Source organism: Aulonocara stuartgranti (genome assembly GCF_965226115.1).
Source record: "Aulonocara stuartgranti genome assembly, chromosome: 6".
NCBI lineage: Eukaryota > Metazoa > Chordata > Actinopteri > Cichliformes > Cichlidae > Aulonocara > Aulonocara stuartgranti.
Genome location: NC_138944.1, coordinates 11801807 through 11818997, shown reverse-complemented (window position 1 = coordinate 11818997; position 17191 = coordinate 11801807). Strand labels below are relative to the sequence as shown.

The 17191-nt window shown below is 39.2% G+C and overlaps 1 protein-coding gene across 2 annotated transcripts; it reads left to right on the top strand.

Moving 5' to 3' along the window:
- Positions 1-788: 788 nt before the first annotated feature.
- cxcl12b (chemokine (C-X-C motif) ligand 12b (stromal cell-derived factor 1)) lies at positions 789-14502 on the top strand (the record flags this gene model as incomplete). Of its 2 annotated transcripts, XM_082538025.1 has the most annotated exons (4): positions 789-995; positions 3488-3605; positions 8934-9017; positions 11219-14502. In XM_082538025.1, the coding sequence occupies exons 1-4, from the start codon at positions 929-931 to the stop codon at positions 11256-11258; spliced, it is 309 nt and encodes a 102-aa protein (XP_082394151.1). In that variant the 5' UTR covers positions 789-928. The 2 variants fall into 2 exon arrangements, with proteins under 2 accessions (XP_082394151.1, XP_082394152.1); XM_082538026.1 differs by lacking the exon at positions 11219-14502 and having other exon boundaries at positions 8934-9021.
- Positions 14503-17191: the final 2689 nt, after the last annotated feature.

Here is a 17191-nt window from a genome sequence, read left to right as displayed (position 1 = left end):
CGATATATGTGGTCGTTTTTTTGTAGTTGATGATGATAATCTACTTACAATAGAATTTCCTATCCTTGACTACATTTTAATTAAAAACAGCAAAAGACTCACAGAAGTTCATCACTTAATGGATCTACAATTTTTCTTAAACCAGGTTTTCCTCTGTCCTAACAACTGTACAAACATGAAGTCAGCTAATGGTTTCTTCATGGAGAAAACAATGAAAGTCCCAATAAAGACATGAAGCAGACGTCATGGACAGGAGCCCAGCCAGATGACAGGGAGTCAGCAAGAGGGAAAAGGAGAAAGAACGACAGCCAAAGTGATGCATGGAGAAAAAAAAGGCGGAGAGGGTGCAGCCTGTATACCAGCAAACAAATACACAACAGGCAGCTGACATATAAAACAATATTAGTCCAAATGCAGAGAGAGCTGCTTCCAGCAATAATCTGCAGTGACTGGTGAGAAATGCTTGAACTCTGTATGCATGTGTGTGGCAGATGGCAAGTAAAGGTGAAGAGAATACACTGAAAAATGGAAGAGGGGGAAGGAAAAGTACAACAAAGAAGATTAAATAGACACAATGAAGCAATGAAAGCGAGAAAGTCGGAAAAAAAATAGGCAAAATTAGTGAAGAGGCGAAGAGAATAGCCCTCAGACTTTCTCCTTGACTCGCAGCCAAACGCATTTACAATCGAGGAAGTTTCTACTGACTGGCTGCCTCTCCCTCCTTCTCCTGCCCTGGCTTCCCCTCCCTCTCCTCTCACGCTGGGACCCCCCTCCCTCTATAGAAAGTGGGACTCCGTCTCCCTGCTCACTTTCTCTCGCCCGTCTGAAGATTTAACACAGCGCAGAGCGAAGCTGGCGGCCACAGTCGTGCCCTGGATTGTAACAGAGAAAGAGCGCAAGCCCTCCTGCAGCCTGCAAGCCCACCACCATGGACGTCAAACTGATGGCACTGCTGGCTCTGCTGGCCGTGGCCACACATGTTCCGACCTCCAACGGTGAGTCCAGAGGGACAGCAGCCCCTTTAATTTAAACGCTTCAGGAACATTACTGACAACATCATTTAGACAGGTTTTGGCTAATTTAAACGTTTAAGATTCTGGAGCTTCCGACATTTATATTTTTCTTATTGGCTATTTAGAACAGCATTTTTCTGGATTAAGTTTATGTTTGTTAGGTTATGTCAGCATTAATTTTAATTGTTTATGATTGATCGGTTGCCGTCGTGGTAAATCCCTTATTACAAGACTGTGAAATTCCAGTTCTTCGATCACCTGCTTTCCTTCTACAGCGATAAATTTCTAGACAGAAAATTGGGTAACAGATTGAAATGTTATTAGAATTTTTTTAATACATTAATTAAATAGCTACAGTATAACTTAAACTCATGGAGAGTAAATGAAGTACAAAATAGAAGCTTCTCGGTTATTGTTTTTTCGGACAGGTGCCGAATTATTGCGTTTTGCTTTGCTAGTTTTTTAAAATTATTATTATTTTGCAGTTTGTATTTGGGTTTGTGGAAACAAACATATATTTTTATACATAATTAGAAAATTAAACTTGAATGAAAATATTTCCCCACTGCAAGTTCTTATGTGGGGCGCTAGAAGAGAATAAGTAGAGAATATACTGATATTAATCAAAATCTAAAAAACAGAAAAAGCCTTTTTAAACAAAATGTTTATAAGCATTTGTTTCAGATTTGGGGCAAATATCTTATCTTATATAGGTGGATTCCTGCCACCGCATTGACCCCACATTTACCTCCCACGTTTAACCTTGGTAGGAACAAGACGGGGTGTTGAGTTTCCTAGCAGGATTTATCCTAAGCGTATTGTTTCTGCTCCACTAAGAGCTCAGATTGAATATTCAAGAGTTAGACCTAGACATGTGTATTTGCCTTTTCTCACTGCATCCTTATAATTAGTTTCTAATTAGGGATAAATCAGTGGTGGACACATGCTTCTGGCTCCAGTGCTGCATGCTGCATAATGATCCCTTAGTTTGCATGAGAAAAGACCCTGAATGGGTGCGAATCATTAGAGCGATATTACTGAGGATTTGGGCATTTGTGACAGGACATTTGCTGTTTCTTTATGAAAAAAAAGAATACATTGAACCTTGTAAAAAAAAAAGAGCTTTATTATTGATGCACCTGATTTTAAGATTTCAATTACATTTAATTATATGTTGCCAAATCACAACAGCATTTGCTTTATATTGTATGGTTTGAGTAATCTGGACATTTACATTTGTACAGGCAGGGCATGGCTGATGTACAGAATCAGCTCTGTGAAATTTTGTAATTTCTTAAAGCACACTTTAAGCTTCAGTTTTCAATGCATTTTATTCCCATTCAAAGCCCTCTATAATGATGCAATTAAAGGCTATTCGGCTGGTTTCTTTTTAACTTTTATTGCCAGCCAGGTTTTCCTTCATCCTTTCCCTCATTTTTTTTAACAACCCTCATCGTTTCTTTCATTTGAAAACTTTTAAGGAAGCATTTAGTCTTATTACTGTGCATCTGTAGTCCTCGGGGGCACCGACAAGCCTACACAAACTCACATTGTAATCATTTTAAGAATGTACCTCATAGAGGCTGCTGAGGCCGTCTGAGCTGCAGAGTGCTTTCATAAAAGAGGTGAATATTGGAAATTGAATGTTGAGGACCCTTCTCCTTTAGAGTGGCTTGGCTGAATGCTCCAGGAGTGAAAAGCTAAACTTCTGCATGCGTGTGTGTGTGAGAGTGTGAACGAGCGGGTGGTCAGAAAGGGCTAATCTCTTTTTAATGAGGATGTTGTTCACAGACATAGCAGGTAAACTTATACATTCCCATGCTTTGTTAAGATTTGTTACAGTAGATTAAACATGCCTTTAATTTGTCCAACGAGGTGAAAGGTACGTTTAATCGCAATCCAAATGAATCAGAAACTGCTGTGCTTGGATTTGATTTGAGTTGATGTAGGTATTTAAATCCTCATTTGAACCAAAATGACCCTTTCTTTTGTTAACGGGCAATGAAACGAAATATTAGACACCGCTGCTCATTTCATCCACTGTGATCTGAATAAGTTTTCTTTGGCAAGTTAACGGAATCATTTATCTTAAAGTCCAACGTCTGCCACATTTTACTGCCCTGCAGAGCTCCACATAAGTAATGCTGAATGTGTCTCTGTGTTGGCTGATTTCTCCTTTGTTCACAAAAAGCTTGTTAGGCTTTTCTTGCTCTTACATATTGAAATAAGGCAGGTGCAGCTTTGTCTGTGGATTTATCTTTGGATCCCAAAGCAAATTTTTCAGTTTTCAAATTCCTCTTCCTAACTCCTTCCTAAATATATAGCTGTGTGAATGCCAGAGCTTAAGAGTGCAGTGTTGCAGAATTGGAACAGTCAGTACTTGTTAAGCTTTTTAACAGCCTGGTCTCTTGAGATTTTGTTGCATTTTCTAAGCTTCATGCTAATTTGTAATCTTCCTTGTCCACTGTTTGTAGCAAAGCCCATCAGTCTGGTTGAGCGCTGCTGGTGTCGATCCACTCTCAACACGGTTCCCCAGCGCTCCATCAAAGAGCTCAAGTTTCTCCACACGCCCAACTGCCCCTTCCAAGTCATGTAAGTAGATGAGTCTCATGTTGCAGGGGGTGATTAACTTCAAGAAATGTGTTTCCTGGTGTAATTATCTGATGACTGTTTGAATGAGTCTGTCACTCGTGTGGCCTGTTTAAGTGGATTCTTTTCAGTGTGTCAAGGTTCATTTTTTAGGTTTTAAAAAAGCAGAATCGTGTAAAGTAACCATTTTGTGATAGATTAGATTGTACTTGATATCTGTGCTGAGCTTTTGCAAGTGAACTGTTCTCCTCAAACTCCCAGACATACAGTCACAATAACCAGATGTGGGAAAACAAAAAAACAATATAGGAACACAATAAAAATGTAAAATGACACTGGCATGCATTACCTTCTCTGTTTAATGAACACTACAGATTCATTTATGACTGTATTAGTGTAATGCCAGTAATAACAGCGCACACATATCATTCAAGACCAGTTCATATCAGTGAGTACAAACTACAAAAGGGCTGTGTTTGAAGCGTAGGCTATTTTTGGGGGTCTATCTAAGCCAATAGTCTTCTTTAACAAGAGGAAACAGAAATAAATGTAATACACTGCTGATGTGTGAGGTATGTGTGAGGTATGGTGTTAATATCCTTCTAGGCTTTCCTGAGTGAGCGGGCTGACTTTAAAACAACACAATCCACTCAGAGAGAGGAAAGCGCTAACGCTCAGAGCTCGAGGGGGCCATTTGTGTTTGGCAAAGGAAGCAATAATTAAGGGTCAAAGTGATTACCTTTGTATTTCTGCTGACCCCTTGTGTCCCTCATCTACTTTTTCTTTTTTCATTTCCCGCCTGAATCTGGTCAGCAACGTTGAGAATAATTTCACTGGTCTGGAACACATTAACAAAAAAGAACCTTCCTTAATTTGTTAGCTATTGAAAATCTGGACGGCAGAAGCCTCAAGGCCACAAGGCTAAAGGACTGGAGGCTTCTTCCACAAAGAAAGGAGGGGGCTGGTGATGGTTGGAAGGGGTAACCGAATGGCAAAAGGTCAGGAAGGACTACCAGTCCTGTGGCTAGGCTACAAACTCCCTCTAACCTCCCTCCAGAAAACTGCCAGAGGAGTCAAGAAGTCATTCAGACAAGGAGCCCACAGAGCGGCGCTCCGATATCTCTATTGAGGAGCATGAAAGAAAGTCGGTAACATAACACCCTCTTTCACCCCACAAGAAACTCCCCCCCCCCCCCCCCCCCCCCTCTCCCACTGTGTGCCCTCATCCCTTCACCCTAGCTTGACGACAACCCCTCCAAACCAGGCCGCCACGCTGTTGGTATTAACTTGCTGTGAAGTAATTACTACCTGCTGCTTGTGGAACTCCGGCCCCCAAATTCCTGCCAAGTCAATTAGGGTTTAGGTTCTCAGTTGGTCATCCAGACAGGCAGACAGATAAACAGGATGAAGTGAGAAACATCAAAATAACAGAGAGCTTCCGAGCTGATGAGCTGGCAACCTCTAATAAAACAAAAAGTGTGTGTGTGTCTGTGTGTGTGCGTAGGAAGGGGGGCGACCCCATGAGAAAAAGCAAACACAGATCCAGTTACGGAGCTGTTTGGCCTCCTGACATTTGAAGGATTCGGGATCAGGCTGGTGCTCCCGAATTGCTCTTTTAAGTTTGAGGGGCCATTTGCTCATCTGCCTCTAAATGCAGTGAGGAATAAGGGAGGTGGTATATCAGAGGGGCAAGCAAGAGAGGGGGCACGAATTGAATATGAAAGCAGTGTTTAACTTACAGAGATGTGTGACATGAGATGGAGGGAGGAGAACGGGGAGCAGCGAGACGCTACACCTCTGAGCTGTTAACTCTCATACATGACCTTTTGCCACTGAGGTGTGATATCCACATGTTTGGAGCAGGGTAAGACCCTGTTGCGTGCCCCTGCAATCACCCCATTGGGTCTGAAACTCACCCAGAGTCAGTGACTGACAACAGAACAAATCCTCTCCTAAATGTCTGGCTTAGCTCTCTAATAACAGACCAGACATCAGCACACTCTCTGTGACCGCCCTGCAGCACCCCTGAATCCTGAGGGGGAAGGAAAATTCAATATTTTGGAGTATGAAAGAAGAAAAATGTCTGTTTTTCTGAGTATTACAGTTGTATATTTTACCTAACATAAAGTGTTGAGGGTGAAGCAATGTTTCAGTTTCTGTTCAGGCTAATTTTTAGTGACTTCTAGTTTATTTAAATCTAAACTCATTTTAAAAATATGTTTAAAAACCCTCCACAAAAAAGACGTGTTAACATGTGCACCCAACAAAGTACCAGGAATAAAAATTTAAAGCAACATTTTTCTTTTTTAAGTTACACACATTGACATCTGCCTTGCCAAAAAAGACTAATATTTAAAAACTCTGTTTTCAAGAGGAGCGTAATCAGTGAATTACAGACAAAAAACAGAAACACAAATCAAATAAATAACCAAATCAGACTTAAACAGTAGTGGGATTTAAAAATATAGACTTATACTGTAAATTTCACCCTATACTACCAAAAAGGATTTAAGAGTGGTAGCGAACGTGACTGATTACTTAAACAAGCCTCTGATGTTGCACCTTTTAAAAGTTTTACATGAAACCAGCCTGATCAAAAGGACTTCCCACGTGTAAAGTTTGTGTCAGACTATGTGTGAAGATGTTTAGCATGCCGTGCAGAGACAGCTTTACAAGTCATACAGTGCGGTGTGATCTGCGATATCAGCCTCCCCCCTTCAGCCGTCCTTGAGCAGAAACAGCGAGCTGTGATTTTTCACCGCTGAGCAGACGCTGACAGCCTGTTATGCGTAGTAATCCTCCAGTTTGGAGCTTGGATGTGTTTTTAGATGTGCAGAGATTTTTAGAGCTTATCTGAGGTGTATCTGAGCTCAACCCCCGTAGACCTTTTAATCCTGGCATGTTTTGCTCATTTCACTTCTGATTTATTTAACAGCCGATAAACCATAAACAGCGAGGGGCTGTTTTTGTTCCCATTATGGTTAAAAAAGTGCTGTTTAGCTTTTAAAAATGCTTTAAGAGTTTTGTAGCTTTAGTAAAAAACTTACATTTACTGATTTATTTCCAAGAGACAAACTAAAGGTATATACATTGCTCTTAATCTATATTAGTCATAAATCACTAATATTAAGTAGTACAGCTAAGGAGCACCTATTTAAATGCTATGGTAAATGGTAAAAATGGCCTGTATTTATATAGCGCTTTACTAGTCCCTAAGGACCCCAAAGCGCTTTACACATCCAGTCATCCACCCATTCACACACACATTCACACACTGGTGATGGCAAGCTACATTGTAGCCACAGCCACCCTGGGGCGCACTGACAGAGGCGAGGCTGCCGGACACTGGCGCCACCAGGCCCTCTGACCACCACCAGTAGGCAGCGGGTGAAGTGTCTTGCCCAAGGACACAACGACCGAGACTGTTGGAGCCGGGGCTTGAACCGGCAACCTTCCGATTACAAGGCGAACTCCCAACTCTTGAGCCACAATCAGAATAAATGCTATAAGCAAGGATGTTAGGTTGTGCATCCCACTGAATAATAATGCTTGATTTGTTGTCATTGCGCAAGGACCGTACCCTGAACACAAGAGAAGCAGAAAAGGAGGCTGGATGAGCTTCTTCAGGCATCCATTAAAATGCCGGTCACACTTTGTTGAGGTTACTGAGAGGTCTTGTTACAGTTTGGTTAACCGCACAGCCGAAGAAGAAGATAAAGCCTCTGTACTGTACAACACTGCAGGATGTCAAGCTACACAAGAGGGCCAAATTTAAAACTGCAACCCTTACATGTCCTTGAAAGTGATTTATTGCCTCTGAGTTTGCTTTGGGCTTAAACACTTTGATTCCTCATTATCTCTGTTACTCCTCTTTTATGTGGAAACCAGGATGAGTGTGGAAAAAAAATGTACTGCAGAAGCAAATGTAAACATGCGGGAGAATGTGGCAATAAAAACCCATCGCACTCGTCTGCACCCCACTTTGAAAAACTAAAGTTGGGACAAGACAGTTTGGGGGATTTGGGGTTTTTTTTTTCATTTTAAATTCTGGCAATGAGTAGTTTTTTTTTACTTGCTAAAGTAGTAGAGTTAATGCCAAATTATTGTTGTTTTTAAGCTGTTCTTTAGCTTAAATAGTTTCTATGGCTCTCCTTTTTTTGCCTTTTTCACTTCCTCGGGCAGCTAGCTACCAGCATGTGCATAGGTAGACACATTAAGGGGTGTTTGGTTCCTCTCTCAGGAAATCTTGAGTATCAGAAACCTTATTTCCTGGATTCTGGTGAATTTTGTGGCACTAATTTGTACACATTTTTGCATCAGTTTCTGGTGGAGGTGTTTCTGGTAGTTGTTCAACATATAATGCAACAAAACGCAACAAGACTCAGATGCATTCTGTGCTGCTTTCAAATAACGTAACTTTTATCATTTAATATTATCCTTCCTGACATTACACACATCTATCCTCTGTCTTTAATCTGATTAAAGGTGGCACAAGTGATAAATTCCTTTGTTTTAGTTTATAAACCCCTGTTTATAATAGCTCACACAGATATCTTCCCCCCCATATTCCAACCTTTGTGCACATTCAAACAACGTCAGACATATCTGTGATGCTTTTAAGGAATCAGCAGTGTTATTGAGTTTGTCTGAAAACAAGAAGGTCACGCAACATTTCCTTAAGATTAGAATCAGATTTGGCTTTATTGGACGTGTACACATACAAAGAGCTGGGCTCAGTTCTTTCTTCGCTCTCAGTATAAACAGAATAGACAAACAGACAGTACATACAACAGCAACATGACACAGACAATAACACCGTGTTGGTGATACAATGGTGCAGAGTGCAACACTGCTGGAATAAATTACAGAATAAATAAAGGATGGAGAACTGGTTATTAAATGTACAGTATAAACACAGGAACTTGACAGTATATAGTATTTAGATATATACAGCAAAGTGTATACAGAGTTTGCTTTATGTAGTTAGCAAACTAGCAGCAACAGTCTTAGTTATCAACATGCCTGGAGATGCTGTGTTGCTGCTGAATGAGATCAGCACTGTTGCCTCACTGAGTAAAATTACTGTGTTTCTAGGTCATTCCTGTGCTTCCTTCCTTCTTGTTTTCATTGGTGGAAATCTTCCCACATCCCACCTAAAATCTACACATTGAGCTTCTGGGTGAACAAATCTGCTCTGCATTTTTCCAACTGGTGCAGTCAGAAAACGAGGCTTAAAGTCAGCTTGTCAAAACAGCTTTGTTTTCAAGATTGCTTCATTTTGGTAGAATGTGTCATGTAACCAAATCAATTCATGCTTTTTTTCTTCCACAGTGCAAAGCTGAAGAGCAACAGGGAAGTTTGCATCAACCCTGAGACCAAATGGCTGCAGCAGTACTTAAAGAATGCCATTAACAAGTAAGAAACCCCCTCTATCTATCTACGAATGGCACGAGCATCACTGACAAAGGCAGAAATGAAATATGGTTCCCTTCTCCTCTAAGTTTAGAGCTTGCAAATAAACCAATGTTTAAAAAAAAGTCAATTTCTCAGTTTCCTACTGACAATTAGTCTCTGAAATTGGTGACATGGTTGATGTAAGCCAGTGAGTTATTATCTGTGAAATAATGAGCTTCAAGTAAGACCAGAGATAAATCCACCACTGGTATGTCTGCTTCCTATTTTCTCATAAGCACATCTGAGATAGTCAGCCAAATCAGAGCACTTACATTAACATTAAAACTTTACACATTATCATCACAAATTGCACATCTGTAAAAAAACGCTCCAGTTGGGGAGTAAAAACTATTCATAAAAACTGCAGTAGCTGTTTCACTTTTTAATGGGCTATGCAGTAAATATGTGCCTTTCACATAAAAGGAAAAAAACTGTTCCCAACATGTCTGGTGGTGATTATTGCCAGGCTGCATGCCTGCGTCTTTAAACAGTATAAACACTTAAAGTGCACAATGTGAAAACAAACAATAAAGGAATATCTGAGGGGTTACAAGACATTGTTTATTATTGTAGCGAAGGACTTCTGTGACTGCAGATTTAGGCATTGTCGTAGTTCACTGAAGCTGGCATGTGGCGCAGCAGCAAATAATCTGTCATACACAACAAATATCACCAAATATCAGCCTTTCATATTTAGACTAGTGTCGCTCATGGGCTTCTGCATGTTAACCTCTTAACACGCACCAGATCTTCTCTTAGGCTTGGCGTTAATGCCAGCGACATCCTTATTTTTAATAACCTATAAAAACAAAATGTAGCTATGCTTCTTTAACATGTAGCTAAATGCATCCTAATCCAGCTGGTGGAAGTACGAGAGGTTAAGAGTTGAATATGCATCACACATCATAACTGTCAAACGAAACTTTCCACTTGTTGGCTTAAAAACCTATGATATTATAGCTTTTTTCCACCAGCTGACAATTGACATTTTACATCCACCACTGTTATGGGTTCTGTTTTACTTTTATAGCCATTTTTATACTATATTCAGGAACTTAAAGCACATCAGTAGCCAAGTATATTTCTTAATCAGAAGAACAGCGTTCAGCTCAGCTTACATAATTAAAACCACATATTTCTAATGATCAATTAGTCTTTTAACAAATTTTGCAGTGGGGAGCAAAATGTGCCATTAGATCACCGTGTTTGATGCTAAAAATGAGCCTCTGAACTCCAATCTAAGCATTTCATTAAACAAAAAAACATAAATGATTTATGAATGATTCATTTAATGATTAACCGGTCAATCCAGTAAAGCCAAAAGTTTTGTAAATGGTCTCCCATTGTTCCAACTTCCCCTTTAGCCAATGCAAACTGCCTCTGGATTTGCAAGTGATGCTTCCCAGACACCGTAATTTAAGCATGGCAAACACAAGCTTATAAAAGACAAGTGAAAGATCTATGATTATAGTTAGGCATATATAATACTGCACCAGAAGGTTTTACAAACTTCCTGATCTGTCTTCTCTCATCGGACATAATTACATTTCCCTCATATGCACTTTTATATGAAAATGACCAGAAGTGCACACGAGGCATGAGAGTCGTGTTAAGTGTTATTTTATTCTAGAGGTTCTCAAAATAGGCAATAATGAATGGAAAAATCCTTTTTTATACTAATGTGTTCTTACAAACACCAGAAACAGCCAAAAGATTTAAGCTGAAAGAACATAAAGTGAGTTAGATATAAGAAATTCTGTGCTTATACGAATGTGCCTTGTATGAGCGCATTTGTTCATATATCCCCATAAAATGAAACCAAAAATTGATCTCCTTTCAAGAGCCTATATTAAACAAATTGAAGATATAATGTTTAGTTACAAAACTTACATTCATATATCATGCTCTCTGAAAAAGGTCAAAAACAACTCGCTCATCCTTTATACCAGTGATGCACAGCTCATTCCAAGAGAAGATGAATTTCAAATGACTAAAGTCACATAAAACTAGATAACATGTTTTTAACCTGTGGCTCAACAATAACCCGTTATTTGTTCTCATGGATTTTTAAATGTAAATATGTAAATATAACTGTGACAGCTAAAACGAAGTTGTTTTCAGTTACATAAACTCATCTTAATAACTTCTGAATCTTTCTCCAGGGTGAAGAAATCTAGAAGACGCGCTAATAAGATCAACTAAAACACAAAGGGAGTCCTGTATGTCATCCAGCCTGGTATTCCCAGGCTGAACCTCTGTACCTCCCTGTCACTGCTATGGATGTATGCACACACGCTGTATGTACCCGTCCAACTCTCTGGACAGCTTGCAGAAGCTGCACTCCATCCCCAGCACCATCCACCGATCCCTCGGGACGTCCAGTTGTTTCACATTCACCTTATCCGGCAACAAATCTTAGCACCAAGTGCAATCTCACCTTGACGGACACATGTTGATGTCAAAAATATGTGCTGAGTACTGAGTGAATGGCATGGGAGAGTGTGTGTGTGTTTGAATGTTGCATACATGAACTCTGATTGTGTGCCTGTATATAATATTTTCTTGCTTCACACAGCTATAGAGGAACAATTCTACCTTTCTGTCTCGTGCAAGGCTTTGTGAGTAATGCCACCATCATTTCAAGTCAGATTAATTTTTAATAAAAGCTGCTGACTGAGGAAAAAACATTCACATCAGCTTCCTTGGAAAAAATGCTGTTGGGACTTTGTTGCCAGTTCCTGCCCTTTTATATCAAAAAATGTGGTTTGGAAAAATGCAGACATGTCAAATTTGAAAACATCAAAAGAAATGTTTCCACATCAAATTGATATCATATCCTTCTGCTCAGAATGATATGATTTATTATTCTAGTTTTAATATATACATTACTCAAAGAAGAATTTTGGATGTAGGCTTTCCACACATAAATGTAGAAGGCTTGTTGTGATTTGAAGTGAAAGTGGCATTACTCTGAGAGTGAAGGCTCATGGGATATATTCAGGGGCTGGCAATTGGGGGAAACCATCCACAAGCTTTTGTTAACTGTAACACGCAGAGCTCGCTAGCACAGGTCTAGTTGGTTTTGAGCTTGGTGCAGGAATAGAGAGGAAGCTCACAGAAACTACTAAAAAGCACGCACTGATCCAATGGTGCTATATGTTCAGTTTAAGGAGTCAGAGCCATTGACATAACTGTGTTTTTAGTGATGATTTTATGCAAGATGGGATGTCGAGACTCTCGGTGTCTTAAATGGAATGCAATATGTTTTGAAATAAAGGCTCAAAGGACTGTTGTTGGAAGTGAAAAATGAAAATGAAGTCGATTCTAAGCTGACGTTAAGGCCACACTGTACTGATAAAGACTGTAAAGAAATAAAACACTAATCAGTGCATCCCAAAAAGTTGGTCCTGTTCATCTGGACGTCTGAAGAAGTCACTTGGGTGAGTGACGAAACGTTTCCCCCACTGAAAACAGATGAACAGACTCAACTTTTTGGGATTTCCTTATCTGGATGACCGAGCATGGATGAAAACACCAATCAGTGCAGCTTTTTGTTTTTTAGCCAACTGATCTTATTGGTTAAGAGAGACCAAATATTTATGCACCACCAAGAAGCAGATGAATTCAATTTCATGGATTTTAGGTAAAATAGGTAGGACGTCGTTACAATTCAGGATAGTTTTACTCTTTGTAAAAAGGACCAACAGAAGAAGTTAGATGCAGTGTTTTCATACCAGCACCTGTCCTTAGTAGGAATGAAAAGCTACTACATTGTCCAAATAGCTGAAAGATAAATGCCTGAAAAGGAATGCTCACGGTGGCAAAAGAACATTTTTAATTATCAGTTATTTTATATATATGTGAACCACTTTATGTTTTTTTTAATGTAATTGTTTTATTTTTATATTGAAGATAATCTTACAAAATGTTTTTTTTAATGAAATGTACAACAGGCAGAAGCTACTAAATGAAGGCCGTTCATTAAAGTGCTAGAAACAGTATCTGACTTCATTTTTGAGGATTCATTCAATATTTCACATATATGTAAAAGTCTGTAAGTATGTTATGCACAGTATGCGACACATATATTAATATTGCTTGCATTTTTTTTAGAATACAGAAATGCTGAGCAACTTAAATGTTGCTGTCTTGAGTTTATTGATATTGTTTGCTTATCAGCTGCAGAGCGCGTGAGCGGAATAAAACCCAATCCAGCCTGCAGTGATAGAAAACAAAAGCCACAAGTCAGGAAACTATTCAGCTCAGCCCACCATTTGTCCCCATCAGCCTCATGATTTAGTTTTTTATAGTTTTACTTAAGTTGATATATGATGTGTCAAAAGAACTGCTGAGCCAAAACAGAATAAAGACTAAGAGTTTAGATCAGCCAGCATGTGCTTTCAATCTGGACACTCCCAGCACCCCACAGGCTTTCTTTTCAGGTTCACTCGACTGCTCCCATGCCGCAAAATTGCTTTGTTTTGTTTTGGGTCCCCCCCCCCACAAATTGCTATGGAAGTCCAAGTGCTTGTGGTCATTGTTATCGTCTATCATCTTTTGTGTTTTATGGTCTATTTACTGACTGACAGGTTACTGGTGGTAATCTTATCAATTTGGAGCTAATGGTGCAACAATCCTGTAAGTGTAATTCATTTCTCATTACTCTAATGGCCAAGAATCTTATATAATTATACTAATTTGCGTAAATACCATTGCTCAATAAAACTGTGCTGTTTTCCAAACACACTGATATGTAAAGATAAAGGTTAGTGTGTTAAACCACAACCCAGTCCATAATTAGTAGATTAAATATTTCTGTAAAAAAAAAAGTCCAGATTTTTCATTTATAATGTGATTATTATCTAAATAGCAGGACTAACTTTGTTAAACTAATAAGAAATATGTTAAACAAACTTTCAACAGCATATGCTCTACGTCACTCACGATTTACCTTATTAAGATTCATGTAATGTAATAAGTATTTAGTTATATTAAATAGACTTTAAGTGCTGTTAAGTTAGTCCCGTGGCCCCTGTGGAAACTTGACACCTGTGCAGTGTCAGAGCCACTCTCGCTAACCCATCAACAGAGCGTAATTTGTGGGATCAAATATATATCAGGCAAAGCTGTGTTCCAACACAGTCATCACTGTGCAATTATATTTTTCAAAGAAGGTTTTTGTTTCTTTGTATTTAGACCAAATATATATTCAGGGTCACATTTACTTGCCATTAGTGTGTTACTAAAATAACTGAAGTGTGTTTCAATTAGGTCCCCAAGACAATGTGAAATGACTTCATTTCTTTTGAGGCAGCTTCTGACACATGTTCTTCTATACACAAGACGTATTAGAGTATTACTCTGTATTTTCACTGATTGTAAACCAAGAGGCAGTATTTTAGCTTTTATATCAACCCTTTTTTTCAATAAACCTATATAAACTAAAGTGCTGTTATACGTGTATTTCTCATCAACAGTGATTCTTTGTATTTATTGTTCATTTAAAGCTGCATTATGTCATTTCTGAACAATGGTGAGGTGGAGCTGGAGCCATATTAGAGCTGAGATTGTGTCCCCACAGATAAAGCTTGGCATTCACTCGTCTTTTAGGCTGTTTCACCTCTATTAGGCATCTTGTTCAATGCGGGACTGATGCACTGCTCTTCTGCCTCACCCAACAATCCACCTCTGTTAAAAGTACTGAGATGGATTGCGGGGCATTGTTGTTGCAGCTTTAAGCCTGCAGAGCTGAACTGATGTCTGTATGAAAGGGACAGCTGGTGTGACAGGTCTCACCACACTAGTCACCAGCAAGACCTCTGATGGATCTGAAAACAATTCAGCCAGAACCAGCGCTGTGATGTTTTTGTCTGGTGCAAAATGAACGAGCAAAGTGAAATATGAAAGTTATTTCAACAAAAAATATTATTACATGGTTGCTTCAGGATGGAGGTTTACAAAAGAACAAAGAGCTTGGAGTTGTAGAGTAAATAAATGAATGTCACTTCAATACAGTTAGGGTTTAAAAACCGAATGATAATCAGAAACTCCAGTGTAAAATGGGAAAACACAATGATGTGAAAAAACAGATATCATAACCAAAAAGATCAAATGTTTGCAGTTAAATTATGTATGATGATTATCCATGAGTCTACTGAAAAGTTGTTTAACCTCTGAACACATGACTAATTTTGTAGATGTTGCCGATGAACTATGAAGCATTTCTGTTTCTCTGTTTTAAATAGACAATATAAGCAATCATAGCAACAAAAAAAATACAACAATAGTGTGACATTATTGCAGTGCAAACAAATACAGTCTGAGTTTAGTCCTGTAAAATCTCATTTTAATCTAATGGTGTCAATTTCCAGCGGGCAGGAGATAAAGAAGTTGTTGGGTTAATTTTTAATTTTGCTGACTGGTTGAATGTGTGCATTAGATACATTAACTTAATCGGTAGAAGGTCAGAACCAGTTATACTCCACTTTTCTCTTATGCCCGATTTAGACTTCTGCAGGGAGCCTTTGAAGAGTTTGTGACATAACCCAGATAAGTAGCCAATGTCATTACCCAGAGTTATACTTCCATGTGGTTGTTAAATAGTGTGGTCATGTACCGAGGTTTCATAAGCAGATAAACTGAAATGCTGGGACATCTCTTTTTCCCTCCTGACGCCCTCACTCTTTGCTATGGTCAGTTTTTGTTTGTTTTTGTTGTTTTTTTGTAGGCAAACATATTTGTCCCTCAGGTTTTTCCACTTCTTCATACATTCCCTCACATCCAGTTTGGTAGTTGCTACAATGTGCCTCCGGGAAGCTGCTGACATTTGTGAATTCTTACATTTACGCAGTGATTATTAATCTTTATGATGAGGCGAGGATCGTTATTCTTTCACAGATAAATTAAAAAGTAAGTGAAAGTAAGTGAAAAAGTAGCTGCAAACGCACAGGAGTGATCGACAGCACTGAGCAGGCCAATCAAAATAGCTGGCTGCGGTAACCCAACGTGTAGTTACATTTCTTCTGAGGTGCATCTCAGGTTAAGTGGAAGGTTACGGCGTAAGGTCCAAATGGATTTCTAGTTACCCTGTTACTTAAGAGGTAGACTTCCTGCAGAAGTCTAAATCAGGCATTAGCGTGGCTGTCTGATGGCTGACGATGCTCCATTTTCAGTTGCTTTAAATGTCTAAAGTATCTGAAGTATGTCAGGAAAATAGGTTCTGACTGAGATGTAATTGCAGGCGTTCACATTTGCCCTTCTCCATATGTCTAAACCTAGTTGACTAACAAATTAAAAATACATATTACTTGTTGTTCTTAGAGTATTTAAAAGTAGAAAGGGAGGCAGAGACTTCGGCTTTTAGGACCCCTCTTGTGTTGTGTGTATTAACTGTATTGTTAACTGGTAATTATGAGACAGTGCATTTCAAGTCATTTTATGGAGTAATGGAACGAGTAGAGTAACAAATTGCTTTCTCCGGCGAGTATTTAAGTAATATACCACATTATTTTAAAGATTTTAAGTCCTGCCTTTCCCTCTTCATCCCAACAGGGCGTGGCAGATGGCCGCCCCTCTCTGAGTCTGGTTCGCCTGAGGTTTCATGCTGTTAAACAGGAGTTTTTCCTTCCCACTGTCACCAAGTGCTTTCTCACAGGGGGTTGTCTGATTGTTGGGGTTTGCTCTGTGCTATTGTAGGATCTTTACCTTTTAACATAAAGCACCTTAAGGTGGCTGTTGCTGTGATTAGGTATTATAAAAATACAATAAATTGAACTGAATAAAATTTACCGAGTCCTGCATCTGGCAACCTGTCCTGCCTCTTCTCAACAACTGTCATAAGTAGTTACTTACCCTGTTTGATGCTAATATTAAACGGCAGCACCACACCTGAGACAGGTGGAATAAGATGAACCACAGACCACGTAAATCATCTCTCAGTGGAAAAAATGAACTCTAGAGACCAGGCTTCCTGTTGCAGGTCCACAATTTAACCCGCTCAAATGGAAAAGCAAAACCAGAACGGCACACAAACAGCCTTGCATTGCCTAGAACAACCACTTTTAGTCTCAATGAATAATGCAAAGGGACTATCATTTAGCATTTTCCACCTTACAACTGAAAAATGCTCTGCAAAT